The sequence below is a fragment of the Rhinolophus sinicus genome, linkage group LG15 (assembly GCF_036562045.2).
Source record: "Rhinolophus sinicus isolate RSC01 linkage group LG15, ASM3656204v1, whole genome shotgun sequence".
NCBI classification, from domain to species: Eukaryota; Metazoa; Chordata; class Mammalia; order Chiroptera; family Rhinolophidae; genus Rhinolophus; species Rhinolophus sinicus.
In genome coordinates this window covers 1,373,157-1,387,372 of record NC_133764.1, presented here as the reverse complement: position 1 = coordinate 1,387,372, position 14,216 = coordinate 1,373,157, and the positions used below count along the sequence as shown (strand labels likewise).

At 59.3% G+C, this 14,216-nt stretch overlaps 1 protein-coding gene and 1 long non-coding RNA gene across 5 annotated transcripts in view; one reads left to right on the top strand and one right to left on the bottom strand.

Annotated features, from left to right (window-relative positions):
• Positions 1-249: 249 nt before the first annotated feature.
• PEMT (phosphatidylethanolamine N-methyltransferase) overlaps positions 250-14,216 on the bottom strand; it is an 83,250-nt gene continuing 69,283 nt past the window's right edge. For all 4 annotated transcript variants that reach the window (XM_074320783.1, XM_074320781.1, XM_074320784.1 and 1 more), the window contains exons 4-7: positions 5,746-5,891; positions 3,910-4,021; positions 834-908; positions 250-509 (exon numbers count right to left, since the gene is read on the bottom strand). In XM_074320783.1, coding sequence (XP_074176884.1) covers positions 452-509; positions 834-908; positions 3,910-4,021; positions 5,746-5,891 — 391 coding nt within the window. In that variant the 3' untranslated portion in view covers positions 250-451. The remainder of the gene's footprint in view (positions 510-833; positions 909-3,909; positions 4,022-5,745; positions 5,892-14,216) is intronic.
• Positions 9,446-12,819, top strand: LOC141569004 (uncharacterized). Its single transcript, XR_012492366.1, has 3 exons — positions 9,446-9,704; positions 10,049-10,225; positions 11,560-12,819. It is a non-coding gene; the product is annotated as an uncharacterized LOC141569004 (long non-coding RNA).

The window sequence follows — 14,216 nt, the reverse complement described above, 5'->3', positions numbered from 1 at the left end:
TCCCCAAAGGAAAGGGGCAGAAGACGGGGGTACTGGGGCAGGGGTGAGGCGGGCAGCACAGGAAGCCCAAGTGCCTGGGCATGTCCCTTCCCTGCCAAGCATGGACAGTGGTGCTACTTCGGGGCTGTGAGGCTTCAGTGAGGGGGAGGCTACACCGGCCTGGCCTGGAGCCCTTGGAGCAACGGCCCCTCTGGGAGACCCAAACCCACTCCTTGCCCACCTGGATGGACAGAGACCCGGAAGGCAAACTGGGGTGAGGGGTTTTATTGGTGAGTCAGAACTTGGTGGGGGCAGCAGTGCCACAAGGCAGCACGTCCAGGCCCCCAAGGCGGCGATTTCCAAGGCACTGGAGCGGCCTGCACTGGTTGGGTACCGAGCCACAGCCAAGCACCGTCCCCTCACAGGCTTGGCACTCGGGCAGGCAGGCCAGGGGGCCCTCAGAAAAGCCTGGTCAGCTTCTCTTTCGGAGCTGGGAGGATTTCTGTCGGTAGATTTCAGCAGTGAAGGGTCTGCAGGGGCAAGAGGAAAGAGAGACTCCAGTCAGCTGGTCTTGCGGGCGATGCCGCCACCCCAACTCTGCCTCCCCAGAGCATGGACAGAGTGATGGCGTCCATGTGGGACCAAGAGGGCCCCAGGCTTCCCTGTCACCGCCTGTCAGGGCCCTCAGTCCCCGCTTTACCCACTCTGCGTTTCCTGTCTGCCACTCTGGCGGTGACCTAGTGCAGCCCGAGCTGCCCTGGTCCTGGGAATGGCCCAGAAGGCAGAGGCAGGGCCGGCTCAGCGGTCACACTGACGTCAGACAATGGCCCTGACACACAACAGTGCCTACTCACTCCTCATACAGGACGGCAACCACGTAGACAAGGGCCACAACCGCAGTCAGCCCCAGGCCGGCAGGGCTGGCGTGCCTGCGGGGAAGACACAGTGCATCGGTCAGTGGGCAAGCCCGGCGCTGGGCTCCCTCCCTGCGTGCTGGGTCCTGCAGCCGAATGAGCCGAGCCAGGGGAACCCCTTCCCGAGCCGGGCTTTCTGTCTCGGAGGAGGACTCCCACCCTCAGGTCCCGACCCACGGCCCACCGTGCTGCCTGCCCAGGCCAGCGTGGGCCCTCAGGGCAGGGTCTGTGCTCCCTTCTCTTGTGCCTCCAGCCCCAGCTGGAAGCTCAGGATGCCACAGGACTGAATCAGGGAAGGAAGGAATGTCTGGCGTCTCAGAATCGCCCGACGGGCCCAGCGCCCTTCTCTGAACAGGAGGATGTTTCCAGGGGGCAGAAAATTCTCCCCTGCCCACCAGTGACCGTGTCCTGTCTTCTGGAAATGGGTCCAGGGCCCCGCAGCCAGGTGGAGTGTCCAGTGGGCCCTTCACGGGCTCTGTGCTGGTGACCGCCTCACTGAGGAGGAGCCTGGCCGCACCTGCTGTCGAGCTGTCCCCCCTGTTTTCTATAGTTACCTCAGAGCCCAGGGACTCTGCAAGGTTAGGCTGCTGCGTTCAGACAGCAGCGGAGAGAAGCAGGGCAGCCGCTTTCTGGGGCACAGCAGCCGAGCAGCCACGGGGCACGTGGGCCCCAGGTGGGCTCTGCGTCCCCCAGCCCTGCCTGCTTCCCAGGAGCCCCAGATGCAGGACATTCTACAGGGACCCTCTGGCCTGCCCCCCATACTTCACCTCGTCTGTCCTTCTGTCCGGGAGCCCCTGGAAGGCCGAGTGTGCTTGATGGTGCACCCCCACGCCTGTTCTGTGGGCTCCAAGGCTAAAGAGCCTTCTGGGGCTGAAGTCTGCCCCCCTGGAGCTTTGCTCACCAACCCTAGTGTGGTTTTCTACAGCAAGCAGAGGCTCCCATCCCACAAGCCATGCACCCCAGGAGCCGGGGAGGAAATGGGCAGTAGGCTGGACTCACCTGGGTGAACTGGCCGCCAGTTGGCTCAGGTAGAGCCCAGGGGCCGGGCTCTGTGGCCGCAGTGTCTCTAAGACTGATGACCCTCTGCCTGGAAAGCCAAGTTCACCAGGAGCCGTGGAAGCCAGGAATGGACGTGGCTTCTACAGCTGACCTCAGCCAGCCCCCGGGGTCAGGCCCCGACACCGTGCCCCAGAACATGAACCAAACAAGCACCCCTTTTCCGTTACATCTACATGAAACTTTCCCACTTTCAAAATGCTAGCGTGCCCTTGATCTTGGCATCCTAACAACCCTGTGTGGAGAACATCATCCGACTGTTCAGATGAGGAAACTGAGGTCCAGAAAACCCGCACTAGGCCCTGAGCCTGGGGTGGTGGCGGGTTGGCCGTACGCACCAGGTCGTGCGCCTTGGGGACATTCTCACTTGGGCAGAAGGTCTCGGGGCCGCCAGGAATCCTGTGCCCTGGGCATGCCAGAGCTCACACACTCCTGGTGGCTCAGGCACCGGGAAGCCCTAGCCACAGGGCCCAGGGAGGGAGACAGATGGGCTGCAGAAGGCCTGGGAGTGGCTCTGCTGGGCCAGCGTCTCGAAGCACCAAGTCATGGCTCATCTCTAACGAGCTCTCAGACAGAGGACAGACGGAAGTCTCCATTTCCCAGCACAGCAGAGGTCCTCCTGAGGGGGCCTGCTGGTGCCCAGGCTTCCTTAGAGGCCCTCACATGTTCTTTAGAGCCTTGGCCTGACAGCCCTGGGGGCGCGGGTCGGGGTGGGAGGGTGACTTCTCACTCCAGGGCTCCCGGCACTGGCTGGGGCACAGAGGGGACCTGCACGTGGGCTCTGCCATTGGAGGGCCCTGTCTGAGCACAGATGAGGCATCCATGGGGGAGCAGTCAGGGAGGGCTTCCTGGAGAAGCAGACACCTCAAGTTGGGTTTGGAAGGAAAGACTGGGGGTAGAAGTGGGAGGGAATAGCGTGTGTGCTGGCAGAGAGGAGGGAGGGGGCCCAGCATGGGGGGACCTGTTGGTCCCGGGTGGGAGATGCTCTGTGGAGGGGGTGATGGGCGAATGTGGGAGTGCAGGAGCCCACTGCCCAAGTCCACGTGAGAAGGGCCAGGCTGGAAGGGGGCTGTCTGGTCTAGAGGTGGGGCTGCAACATGGAAGCTGCCCTCTAGCTACTCGCCACCAGAGCCAGTGCTGTCAGATCCAAGGGTGGGGTAGGAAGCAACATCTAGCTCCTGACATTCCACCATTTGAGATTCATTCCTTTGTGTCCTATAAGCTTTCTGGTCTCCAGAGCACCTGTAACATTCTAGGCAAGTGGTCTTCGAGGGTTAAATAAAGGCAGAACACTTCCCATAAAAGAAACTTTCTATGGAAGGAGCCCTACTACAGAAAACGGACAAACAGGGACTGCTCTGGAGGGGTGTGTGGTTTGAGGCCCAGAGCGGGCAGCGCTCCGTAGGCCAGTCTGGGATGAGGCTGGTGCCCAGAGCTGGCTGAGACAGACAGTAGTCCATCCTGGGGCCCGCCTCCTTCTGTGGGGTGAGGAGCTGTGCCACCAGGGCACATGCCCCAACCAGCTCCCTTGACAGGGCCAGACGCTGCTCGTCTGGGCCCCTGCTGCCCCTCACGTGTCCCTCGCACGGGTCAGCAGCCCATGGGCCGAGATCAGACTGGGCATTTCTAAGTGGTTAAAAAGAAAGAATAAAAAGACACCTGAAAATTATATTAATGTGAAATTCAAATGTCAGTGTCCGTAAGAACACCCGGCCACACCGGTCAGTCTTATGACTGCCTTCTCGCCGCAGGGGGGGACCCTGCCTGTGGCCCTGCATCCTCACGCTGACCCTCTGAGGAAAAGTTTGCCAACCTCTGTTCTAGATGTTGTTTGTGTCCATAGATCCCAAGGAACGAAAATCAGACCAATGCCCTCGGGCTCCACGAGTGACCCAAAGGCTGACGTCCTCCTGCTGGAAGCAGCCAGCAGGGGCGATGGGCGGGCAGGACCGCTACTCACATGATGGCCCAGCCCAGGTAGTTGGCCGTGCTGCCCCAGTACATAGGGTTGTCCAGGATATTGAACGGGAATGTGGTCACTCTTGCCTCCTTGAGGATCCCGAAGTAGTCACCTACAGACAAAGTGGGGCAGGACCCAGGGTCACCCCCTGGCCACACCATTACTGAGAGGCCTTGGGGTCTGCCCTGCAGGAGGCACCAGGCTAGTGGGGAGCAGGTTTAACAGCACACCAAGTCAGGGGCACCCTGGGGCAGGCCCACTTAGGCCACAGGCACGCAGGCACCTCAGAGAGCAGCGGTTCCCAGGGGCTGAGGGGCGAGGGGGCCCAGGGCTGCTCAGTAATGGGCGCTGCCCTGGCATCCCAGGCCTCCTCCCAGAAATCCCTTCAACCTTCAACCAAGGCAGAAGTAGGACAGCCACAAGCAGGAGGAGCCAGCGGAGCTGCGTCACCTGTTGTCTAGGGACAAAGGGTGTGAGAGCCCGGGGAGGGCTGCGGGAGGCAGCAAATGGGGCGGGGGCCAGGCAGCAGTGGCACAGAAACCCACTTTGGGGCTGACTCACGGCGCCGAAGTGGTCAGAATGCCCTACATCCAGAGCCTGGCGGGCACTCAGCGTTTCTAGGCCATCTCTTCCGGGGTGGCTGCTGCTCTCAGGGGCCTTCCCACTCGCTTCCTACCCTGACTCACCCCTCCAGGGGCGTCTCCCCATGCAGCCCTGACCACGAGCTGCCCCCATGCTGCCCAGGGTGTGGGAGCTCCACCAGCCCTTTTCTGGCTCTGCACCCACACGCTGGAGGGCTATTGCCACCTGGCCTGCAGAGGCCAGCACAAGGCCCTCCTCCCTCCTATGGCCTCACCCCTGCCCCTGCCAGGCCCACACCATGACACCCCTTCTCCCTGGCCCCCAGGGTCTCGGCCCCACCAACCCAATCTCCTCATTGCTGGGAGAGGATATTTCCAACGCTGCCCATTGCCCCCACCTCGCTGGGAGTGGAGCTCAGCGCCCTGCATGGCCTTTGGGGACCCATGTGACATGGCCCTGCCCAACCTGCAGCCCTGGCCCCACTGCCTCCCTGCGCACCAGCCAACCTGCCTGCCTCCCTCCAGCGTGCCACCCACCACTCTGCCCTTGAGCTCTCTGTTTGCTCGCAGGCCTGTCCTCCTTCCCACCCGCCACACCCGCCAGGCCCAGGTACTCCTGACTCCTCCCCAGGATCCCACCTGCACATTCATCTTCTAGCCCAGAGCTCCCGACAGCTCCTGCCCAAGCACGAGGCGCTGCACAGACACCGCAGCCGCGGCCCAGGCCTTGCCACGGGCAGCAGGGCTGCTACTCCTCAGAGGATGGCAGCTCCTCCTCTGCCTGGAAACACAGCCCCTGAGAGCTATGGGCCTCTGCTGCGGCCTGTAGTGCCCAGGCCCCAAGCACCACAACAGCAACTGGGAACACACAGACCCAGGCAAGCCGGGGGCGCCGCGTGCCACCCAGGCACTGGAGGAAATTGAGGCCGAGTCCCCGAAGCTGGCCAGGGGCTGAGAAGGGGAGGGACCCGAGAGCCCGGACCCAGCCCACCAGAGAGCCAGGCACCACCACATGCTGCCGGCTTGTGGCCCAAACACAGCACACTGATACCCTGCCTGGGCTGGCAGCCGAGCTGCTGGATGAGATATGAGAGTCCCGCTTCCTGAGCTAACCATGCACAAGCTGAGGCCTGGAGGAGGGAAGGTGGCCTCAGACTCACGCAGACGTCACGGGCAGCAGGGCAGTCAGCAGCCCCTGCTTCTCCCCTGGACCTCGAGTGGGTTGTCTCGAGGCCCCCAGCCCTCGGGGTCTTACCTAGGAAGGTTCCAGTGAAGCCCAGAGCGAAGAAGCTGGAGAGCACCAGCACGCCGCCGAGCAGCAGCAGCGCGAGGCCCGCCAGGTAGGCCGTGGGGTTGTCCAGGCTGTGCATCCTGGGCTGGCTCAGCATGGCCTGTGTGAAGCTGCAGGCGGGGGAGGGGGCAATGAGGTCCTGCTGTGAACAGGGGGTGCCCCCTTCCCACCCTGTCTCCCAAGTGTCCCCCAGAGTAGCCAGTCATGTTGGGGACAGGCAGGTGACGAAGTGGCCGTAGGTGGGGTGTGGGGCACCTCGAGAGCACTGTCCTGCCCGAGGGGGGCCACTCAGCAGCATCAGCCCCAATTAACACAAGGGAAGTGACCGGAATGGGGGGACCAGGCCTGCCAGATTTGGGGGTTGTTCAAGAGAAGTCAGATATCCTGACTTGTATATGAAATATCCTAATTTTTAAAAACAGTCAATTAATGAAAACTATTTTGGCCTTGGTGCATGTCAACAGGCCAGATCCAGCCCAGAGCCCAGCGGGTTACAGACTCCAATCCTGTCCAATTAGCCGCTGGTATTGTGGAGGCAAGTAAGGCTCAGAAAAGTAGGGATGCATGCCTCAGGCTGTGCGGGAGGGCGCCAGTGCCCATAGCCCCTCACCTGGCGTGTGCCACACATGGTCACAGCACACCCTCCCTGAGGGACTCAGTGCCATGAAGCCTGGGGCATGCCCTGCCCCTTCTCGGCCTCTTCAGCCCCTGCACAGAACTGGCCGCATCCCGGCGGCACCTCAGAGATCCTGTATGTCTTCCTTCCACACCTGGAAGGCCCCCAGCGGCTCTCTTTGGGGCCAAGCCATGGAAGACCTTGTTAAAAAGCAAGTAGGTTGACCAAAATGGGGGCTGTGCTGGTGTGCTTGCGATTCAGTTCTCCAATTGGCTGGAAGGCCTGGCACAGCTCGGGCAAAGCGACTGGGCTCATGGGAACGCCAGGACCAAGCTGAGGGTCTGCCTCCTTAGGGAGCAGGCACTGATGGGAGGGGCTCCAAGGGAAGCAGGCGTGTGGGAGCAAGCGCGTGCAAGCACCACACACATGCACTTCCCTTTCCCCTGGACCGCACACTCAGAAGAGACAAGATCTCCTGCCTCACGTGGCACAACTCACGACTCACACTCACTCTTTCACACACCTAGCAGGGCAGCTCACTGTCCACCCAGCCACCCACCCAGCCATTAGTCTACTGTCTATCCACCTATCCATCCATCCATCCATCCATCCATCCATCCATCCATCCATCCATGCAACCGTCATAAAGTACCTCTGTTTACCAGGCCCTTTTAAGTAGAACAAACTCATCATCTTCATTCATTCATTCACCGGTAAATGCACACTGTGGTAAAACCATCCTTGTGTTACACTAAAACCACCACCCGTGTACTCTTTCCTCCACCTGCTTTCGGCTCTTAGTAACAGAGGGTGCTTCTCCTTCTCCCTGGCACCTGGCAATCCAGGCAGATGGGTTACAGTACATACTCATCCACTGGAGGGAAAGCAGCACCTCGTACCCTTCTCCTCCCCACCCCCCTTCGCCGCCCCCCAGAGCAGAGAAAGTTCTGTGAACAAACGAAGCCTGCATGGTGACCTGTCAGACAGAGGCGCAGGTGTGTCAGGGCACACCTGGCCACTGGTCATGCTACCCACACCCCCAGATGCCCACCCACCACTGCCCTCCCTCAGCTCTCCTGCTGCCGGGGCCCAGGGTCACCCTGTACCTCCAAGTTGAGCTGCTGGGATTGGCTCAGGGTCATGCACACCCAGTGTCGTGCCAGGTTACCACGCCCATGCCCTGCCCCGCTGCCTTCACCTGACTTTCTGGTAAGCCAGCAGCCCTGCCCCTCGGGCAGCCCTGTGACAGGCACACCTTCACCCTGCAGACCCCGCAGCTAAAGCCAAGGAGCAGGCAGCTTTGGCCTCGGGCCTCAGCACCCTCCCACCTCTCCTGTCTGCACATGGTGGCGTGGGAGGCATGGAGAGGTGAGGGCCCCAGCAAGGCTGGCTGCCCTGCTCAGGGCGGGCTCACCTGCAGGCCCGGGTCCTGGCATTAAGGACCACACCGCAGAGAAAGAGAAAGGTGGGGTGGGGGTGACATTCAGGCCTCCATGCTCTCAAGGGCTGCGGTGATGCCCACTGCTCCTGCCTGGGCTCTGCCTGCCTGTTTAGCTCTGGCACCAGCTCCTCCGCCTGGGCTGGCTTCCGGCCCCCAAACAGGGCAATCAGGCTTGCTGAGCCCACAGTCCAGCACAGCCATCTGCCTCAAGTGCTCTGAGGGCACCCGTGGCCACCCGACAAAGGAGGGCTCCTGGCAGAAGAGCAGGACTGGGGTTCAGACAAGCCTGGCACCCTGGGCCTCAGTTTTCCCCTCTGTATGACATTGGCAGTCATCCCTCCCACGTCCCCAAGCAGAGCTGCTGCCAGGTGGCTGTACACATGCTGGTGAACGTGGGACGTGCTGGGCTCTGCCACGGGAGTGAGTTGAGGATGACATGGGGGATTGATGAAGAGCCGGGTGCCACAGCACAGGCACCCCAGACAGGGGTCGAGAGGCCACAGCGAGGCTTAAGCTGACATGTGATGGAAGAAATTCGCTATGAGAAGGGGGTGGGCAGGGAGAGAATTCCAGAAACAGAACAGCCAGGCCCAGCGGGGAAGCCTGCAGAGGCTGCCTCGGGGCCTGTGGCAGAGTTTGGAATGCATTCTACGTGGTGGGAGGGGCAGAGTGGGCAGACCCGTCAGGCTGTTGCAACAGTGGGGGAAACGCGGCCCGAGAGAGCCCAGCCAGAGCCCGATTGGACTAGCTCTGGGGCCCACGCGGGGCCTCGGTTTCCCGCTCCCGCTGGGCTGGCTCCAACTCCTCTGCCCGAGTTCACTTGCACCATCCAAGCACAGGCAGGCTGCCTGGCCGAGGGCGCACGGCAGGGCCAGATGAAAGGAGCCTCTCCCTCTGACGCCTACGCCTGAAGCAGCCTCCCTGGGGGCTGGATCCACAGGAAGAGCCATCTGGCTGGAAGCAGACGGAGATTCCTGATGAAAAGCAGATCTAGGGCCAGTGATGGGGGACCAGAGGCCCTGAAGTGGCCGCGTGGCTGCCCCAGACGTGACCCCGGGCCTCGGTGCACCTGCTCCTCCATCCCGCACCAGTAAGAGGAGAGGGTCCCAGGGGAGCTCCCGGCGCACTCGCTCGCGGTTTCTCAGCAGAGCAGTCGGCCAGGCTCCCTTTGGGCATGCAGGCTGTGTACTCTGGGACCACAAGGAGTGGCAGGTGTGCAGGAATGGCGTGGCTGGCTCGTCAGGTGGCCTGTGGTGTTCTAGCTCCTCCATTAAGTCGGAAAGCACAGTCCATTCCACACAGAAAATTAACAGTGGGACGAGTGGCTGGCTCTGAAAGCCACATGCTCCGTAACAGAATGAAGTAATAAATAGAAGGCAATTTCCTTTGGAAATATTCTGCTCTGAGGGTGGGAGTGAGACACTCATTTGACTCGGTTCTATTTTTAAAACTTGGATTGAGCTTTCGGTCACCAATGTGACTTCAGGCTGTCTGTCCTTTGTTCCCCCGAAATCCTGGAACTTAGGTGGAGGCAGCGGGGGCGGGAGTCACTGGCCACGGTGTCCTGGCCACACACCAGGCACCCAGCTCAGCCTCCTGCTCCAGTCTGGCTGCCAATGCATCCTTCCCGATCCCACCTCTAAACCAAGGCCCTTTCTGCAAAGCAACCCCCAACAGTCCCCACAGCCTGCAGAGTTAAGGCTGATCCCGCCCACGCCTCCCGTTCCCTCCATGTGGAACTTCTTCCCACCGCAGGGCCAGCAGAGCTGCGAGCCTCCCTGCCCCAGCACGCGCCCTGCGGAATGCCCGCCTCGAGGATGACCTGACCTGGGAACACCAGGCACTTCACAAGCACGATGGGGCAAGGTCAGGCCATTTCACAGATGTAGTTACGGTTCCCAGGCAGTTGACCCACGTTAATTGAAAAGGAGATTACCCTGGACGGGGTGGCTTTCCAAAAGGGTCTGGAGGTCAGAGAGAAGTTAGAGACTGTTTCCCCCTGCTGGCTTGGAACAAGCCAACCGCCATGCTGGGGGCAGGGGCACATGTCAGGGATTGGCAGGCAGACTGTAGGGGTGGAGGACCTCGGTCCTACAGCCACAAAGAATTGAGTCCTGCCCACCCACACCTCGGGAGCCCACGGGAGGCCCCAGCTCGTTTTTTGGCCGTGTTCTCACTGTGCGTCCGACTGTCCCCGCCCCCACCTGCAGGACACTGTACCCAGTCTGGCCATTCACGGGCTCCTTCATGACCACACCCTGTGAGGAGCTCCAGCATGGCACTGGATGAAGCAATGCCGGGCACAGGAGCCACGGGGAGACACTACATGCTGACGTTCGCGGATCCAGCCAGCCCATGTGCAGGATGCACCTGCTCCCCAGCAACTGGTATGCAGAAGGGTGAAGCGGGTCTGCTCCCCGGACCCAGGCCATGGCCCCAGTCCTGCCGAATGCTGCCCCCAGCCCGAAGGCGGGAGCTGCCCGCCCCTGGTCTCCCTCCCGCCTTCCTCGCAGGCCCATTTCCACAAGAGCCTGGGCTACTCTGCAGCGCACTGGCATACAGCTCCAGCGAGTGCCCGAGGAAGGACACAGGCTCCCTGAGGTTCCTAGCATCTTGCACACCTGCCCTGAGGCTGCTGTCTGGGTAGAAGATGGCACAGTGAGGAAGGTAGTGCCAGTCCCGTCGAGCCTGGGCCCTGCCTGGCTGCCACACTGTGCCATCCCGGCAGACTCATTCTTGGGCAGTGGCTCCAAGTCACCCAGTTCCGGCTGAGGCCAGCTGTGCATAGGGTGCAGCCGGCAGGGAGGGGGTGTCAACAGATGCCCCCAGCCCATCTGCCCCCCCCACCCCCCATTCATGCTTCACAGCCAGAGCAAACAGGTCTGCGATAATCGCCTCCAGATAACGAGCCGACTCATCACGCCGGCCCCTGCAGACCACCTCTGTTTGCCTGGCTGGCGCAGACCGGCTGACACAACTGCCCGGCCCTGCCCCTTTGTACCCACAGGCAGCCACTGAGCCCTGGCCTCACGTCTGGCAGGCCAGCTGCCCAGCGGTCTTGGACAGCCCTCTGCCTATGGCCTGACTGCTGCTGTCCCCACCCTCACGGAGCTCTCAGCTTACAGGAAGGAGACACATGATGAAATTGTCCAGAATAGGCAAATCCAGAGGGACAGACAGCAGATTCATATTTTCCAAGGGTTGGGGGAGGGAGCAGTGTAGGTAGGGGGTGACTGCTCAATGGGTTCAGGGTAAAAAAGTTCTGAAACTACACAAAAGTGGTCACACAATGTTGTAAGTGTACTAAATGTCACTGAACTGTATACTTTAAAACGGTAAATTTCATGTTATGTGTATTTTATCACAAACAAAACAAAACACAACGAAACAAAACACAACTTTAGGAATCACACCTCTGTGTGTGAAATGTACTGGGCAAAATGTGGGGGGCAGAAGGCTACAGGCAGGAGCTGGTCTTCACAGGATTCTCACGAGCCCCTCCTCAGAGCCCCCACCCACCTGCCCAGCATCCCCAGTGAGGAGACAAAAGAGACAACTGTCCCTGGTGAATGCAGCCGGGGTGCAGGACGATGCCAGGTTGGGCACCGGGCCTGGCGGGTGGCAGAGGGAGGGACCAGTGGTGCACATTCGGTGCCTGGTGATCCGAAAGGTGAGCACAGAAAACTAGCCTTGCCTGTGAGCATCCTTTCTCTCCTCCCAGAAATGTCCTGGGGAGGCTAGTTCACCCAAGAGAAGGCAGACACTAGGCCCGGCCAGCACTGACACCGCGAGGGCTGGAGAGGAAGAAGAGTTGGGGGGCCACCATCTGTAAGGCGCTGGACGTGGAGTGGCCACTTCCCAGTTCCACGCGTGGGCTCCCAGGCCCAGGACTCCAGAATGAACCAGAGAATCTCTGCTGGTGTCTACTCATCGAGAGGTGGGCTATAGGTCCGACTGTCCCCTTGGGACCTGGAGGAGGAAGGAGGGACCCCTGCCAGGGGACCAGAGACCAGGGACCCGCTGGCTTTTTGCCTCCTGCAGGCATCCTGCAGGACAAGGTGCCAGATCCAGGCAAGAGGTCCCTCCTGCTGTTCTGAGTGGAGCCACGAGGACCTGCTCAGCAAAGAGGTCTGACGATTGCTCTGTGCCAGCACTCCACAGTCACACCCTCCAGCCTCGCTTCATGGCACCTTCTCTCTTGGGTTCCCTGAGAAGCCAAGTTGCCTCCTGCTGCAGGGCCTGCCTTCCCTCACCCCCAAAACAGCTGGGCTGGCTCCAAGTCCCCTGCCCGCTCTGACCCAGCCATAGTTACCAGCTCTGTGAGGTCTGACCCCCAAGGCAGGTTGGGTCTGCTCAGTCTTGGGTTCCCTGCATGTGCCACATACTCAGTGAGCTGGTAGATGACACACCTTCTCCTGACCCTTCGGGGAGTGCGCCAGGGGTTCCGGCTCCATTTCACAGACAGGAGACCAAGACTCAGAGAGCTGCTCAGTGGCCTGCTCAAGGTCAGCCCCTGTCAGGAGCAGACCCAGGGCACCTGCCACTTCCCAGGCTGCTGTGACTCATTTTCCAGACGCTGGCCACCAGGTGTACCTGGAGGCCTGATGGCAGCCACAGGACCGCTCCTTCATGGAGAGCAGGGGTTGGCAACCCATAGCCGGTGGCCCACAGGCTGTCCCGGTAAATGAAGTTTTATAGGAACCCAGCCACGCTCATTTACTTCTGTGCCGTCTCCATCAGAGACGAGTGGTTTTGACAGAGACCATGTGGCCCTCCAGAGGCCAAAAAATTTACTAGCTGGCCCTTTACAAAAAAAGTTGGCCGATACCTGATATAGACATTAAAGTGTGGATTCGCTTGAGCCAGAAGGGACCTTAGTTATCAACTAGTCCAAGATCCACAAAAAGATCTTTTCTCAAAAAAAAAAATAGTAAATATTTTCAGATAGTAAATATTTTCAGCTTTGCAGGTCCAGGATATTATGTACATACTTACATAACCATTTAAAATGTAACCATGTTACAAGTCAACAACAACAAACAACCTGATTAAAAAGCAGGTGAAAGACTTGAACAGGTGTTTCTCCAAGGAAGACGCACATGAAAAGCTGTTCAACACTGGTCAGGAAAATGTGTGTCAAAGCCACAATGAGACGCCACTTTACACCCATCAGAATGGTTATTATTTTTACAAATAAAAAGTATTGTCGAGGATATAGAGAAATTAGAACCTTTGTACACTGTTGGTGGGAAAGTAAAATGGTGCACCCACTGTGGAAAATAGTATGGAGGGTCCTCAAAAAATAAAACATGGAATTACCATGTGATCCAGCAATCCCGCCTCTGGGTGTATACCCCAAAAAATCAAAAGCAGGGACTCGGCCAGACCGGTGGCTCAGGCGGTTGGAACGCCATGCTCCTAAGGCTGAGCTCGCTGGTTCAATTCCCCTATAGGCCAGTGAGCTGCGCCCTCTACAGCTACGATTGTGAACAACAGCTCTCCCTGGAGCTGGGTGGCCGTGAGCTGCCGTGAGCTGCTGTAAGCGGCTGACCGCCGACCGACTGCCTCAGCGTGGGGAGGGGCCAGGGAGCTGTGTCCTACACAACTAGACTGAGAAACAAGGGCTTGAACCGGAGTGGGGGGGGGGAGGTGGAAGAAGGGGGGAGGAAAGCAGGGACTCAAACTGGTACCTGTACACCATCTTCATAGCAGCACTGTTCACATTAGCCAAAGGGGGAAGCAACCCAAGGGTTGGACAGATGAATGGGTAAACAAAGTGGGGCATATACGAGATGTGATCAAACAATACAGTGAATGTTTAAATAAAAAAAAATTATTACAGTAAAAGACACATTGCCATTAATTCCCCTCAAAATACTCTAAAAAATACTCTTTAAAAACCCATATTATAGAAACAGAAGAGTAGGGTGGTGGTTGCCAGGGCTGGGGGAGGGGAGAATGGGGAGTTAGTGTTGGACGGGCAGAGGTTCAGTTTGGGAAGATGAAAAAGTTCTGGAGATGATGGTGGTGATGGTTGCACAACAATGTGAGTGTACTTAGTGCCACTGGAAGATATACTTAAAGATGGTTACAACGGTAACATTTTACATTATGTATATTCTACCACAATAAACATGTAAAAGGTAACCAAGTACAACGTGTGGACCAGGCCCGGGAAGAGGGAGGGAGGGAACACGCAGCGTGGAGGACTCTTGCTATCCGGTGGGTCATGTTTAACACGTGGCCTGTGATCGGTACGGAGAGAGGCCGTCTGCAGCCTGCAAGGCCCATGGCACTCCCCTGACTATCTCACCTGAGCGTGCGCTCACCCAGGGCCTGAAGGTCCTCAGCTCCTTGAGGCGGCGTGTCTGCCACCAG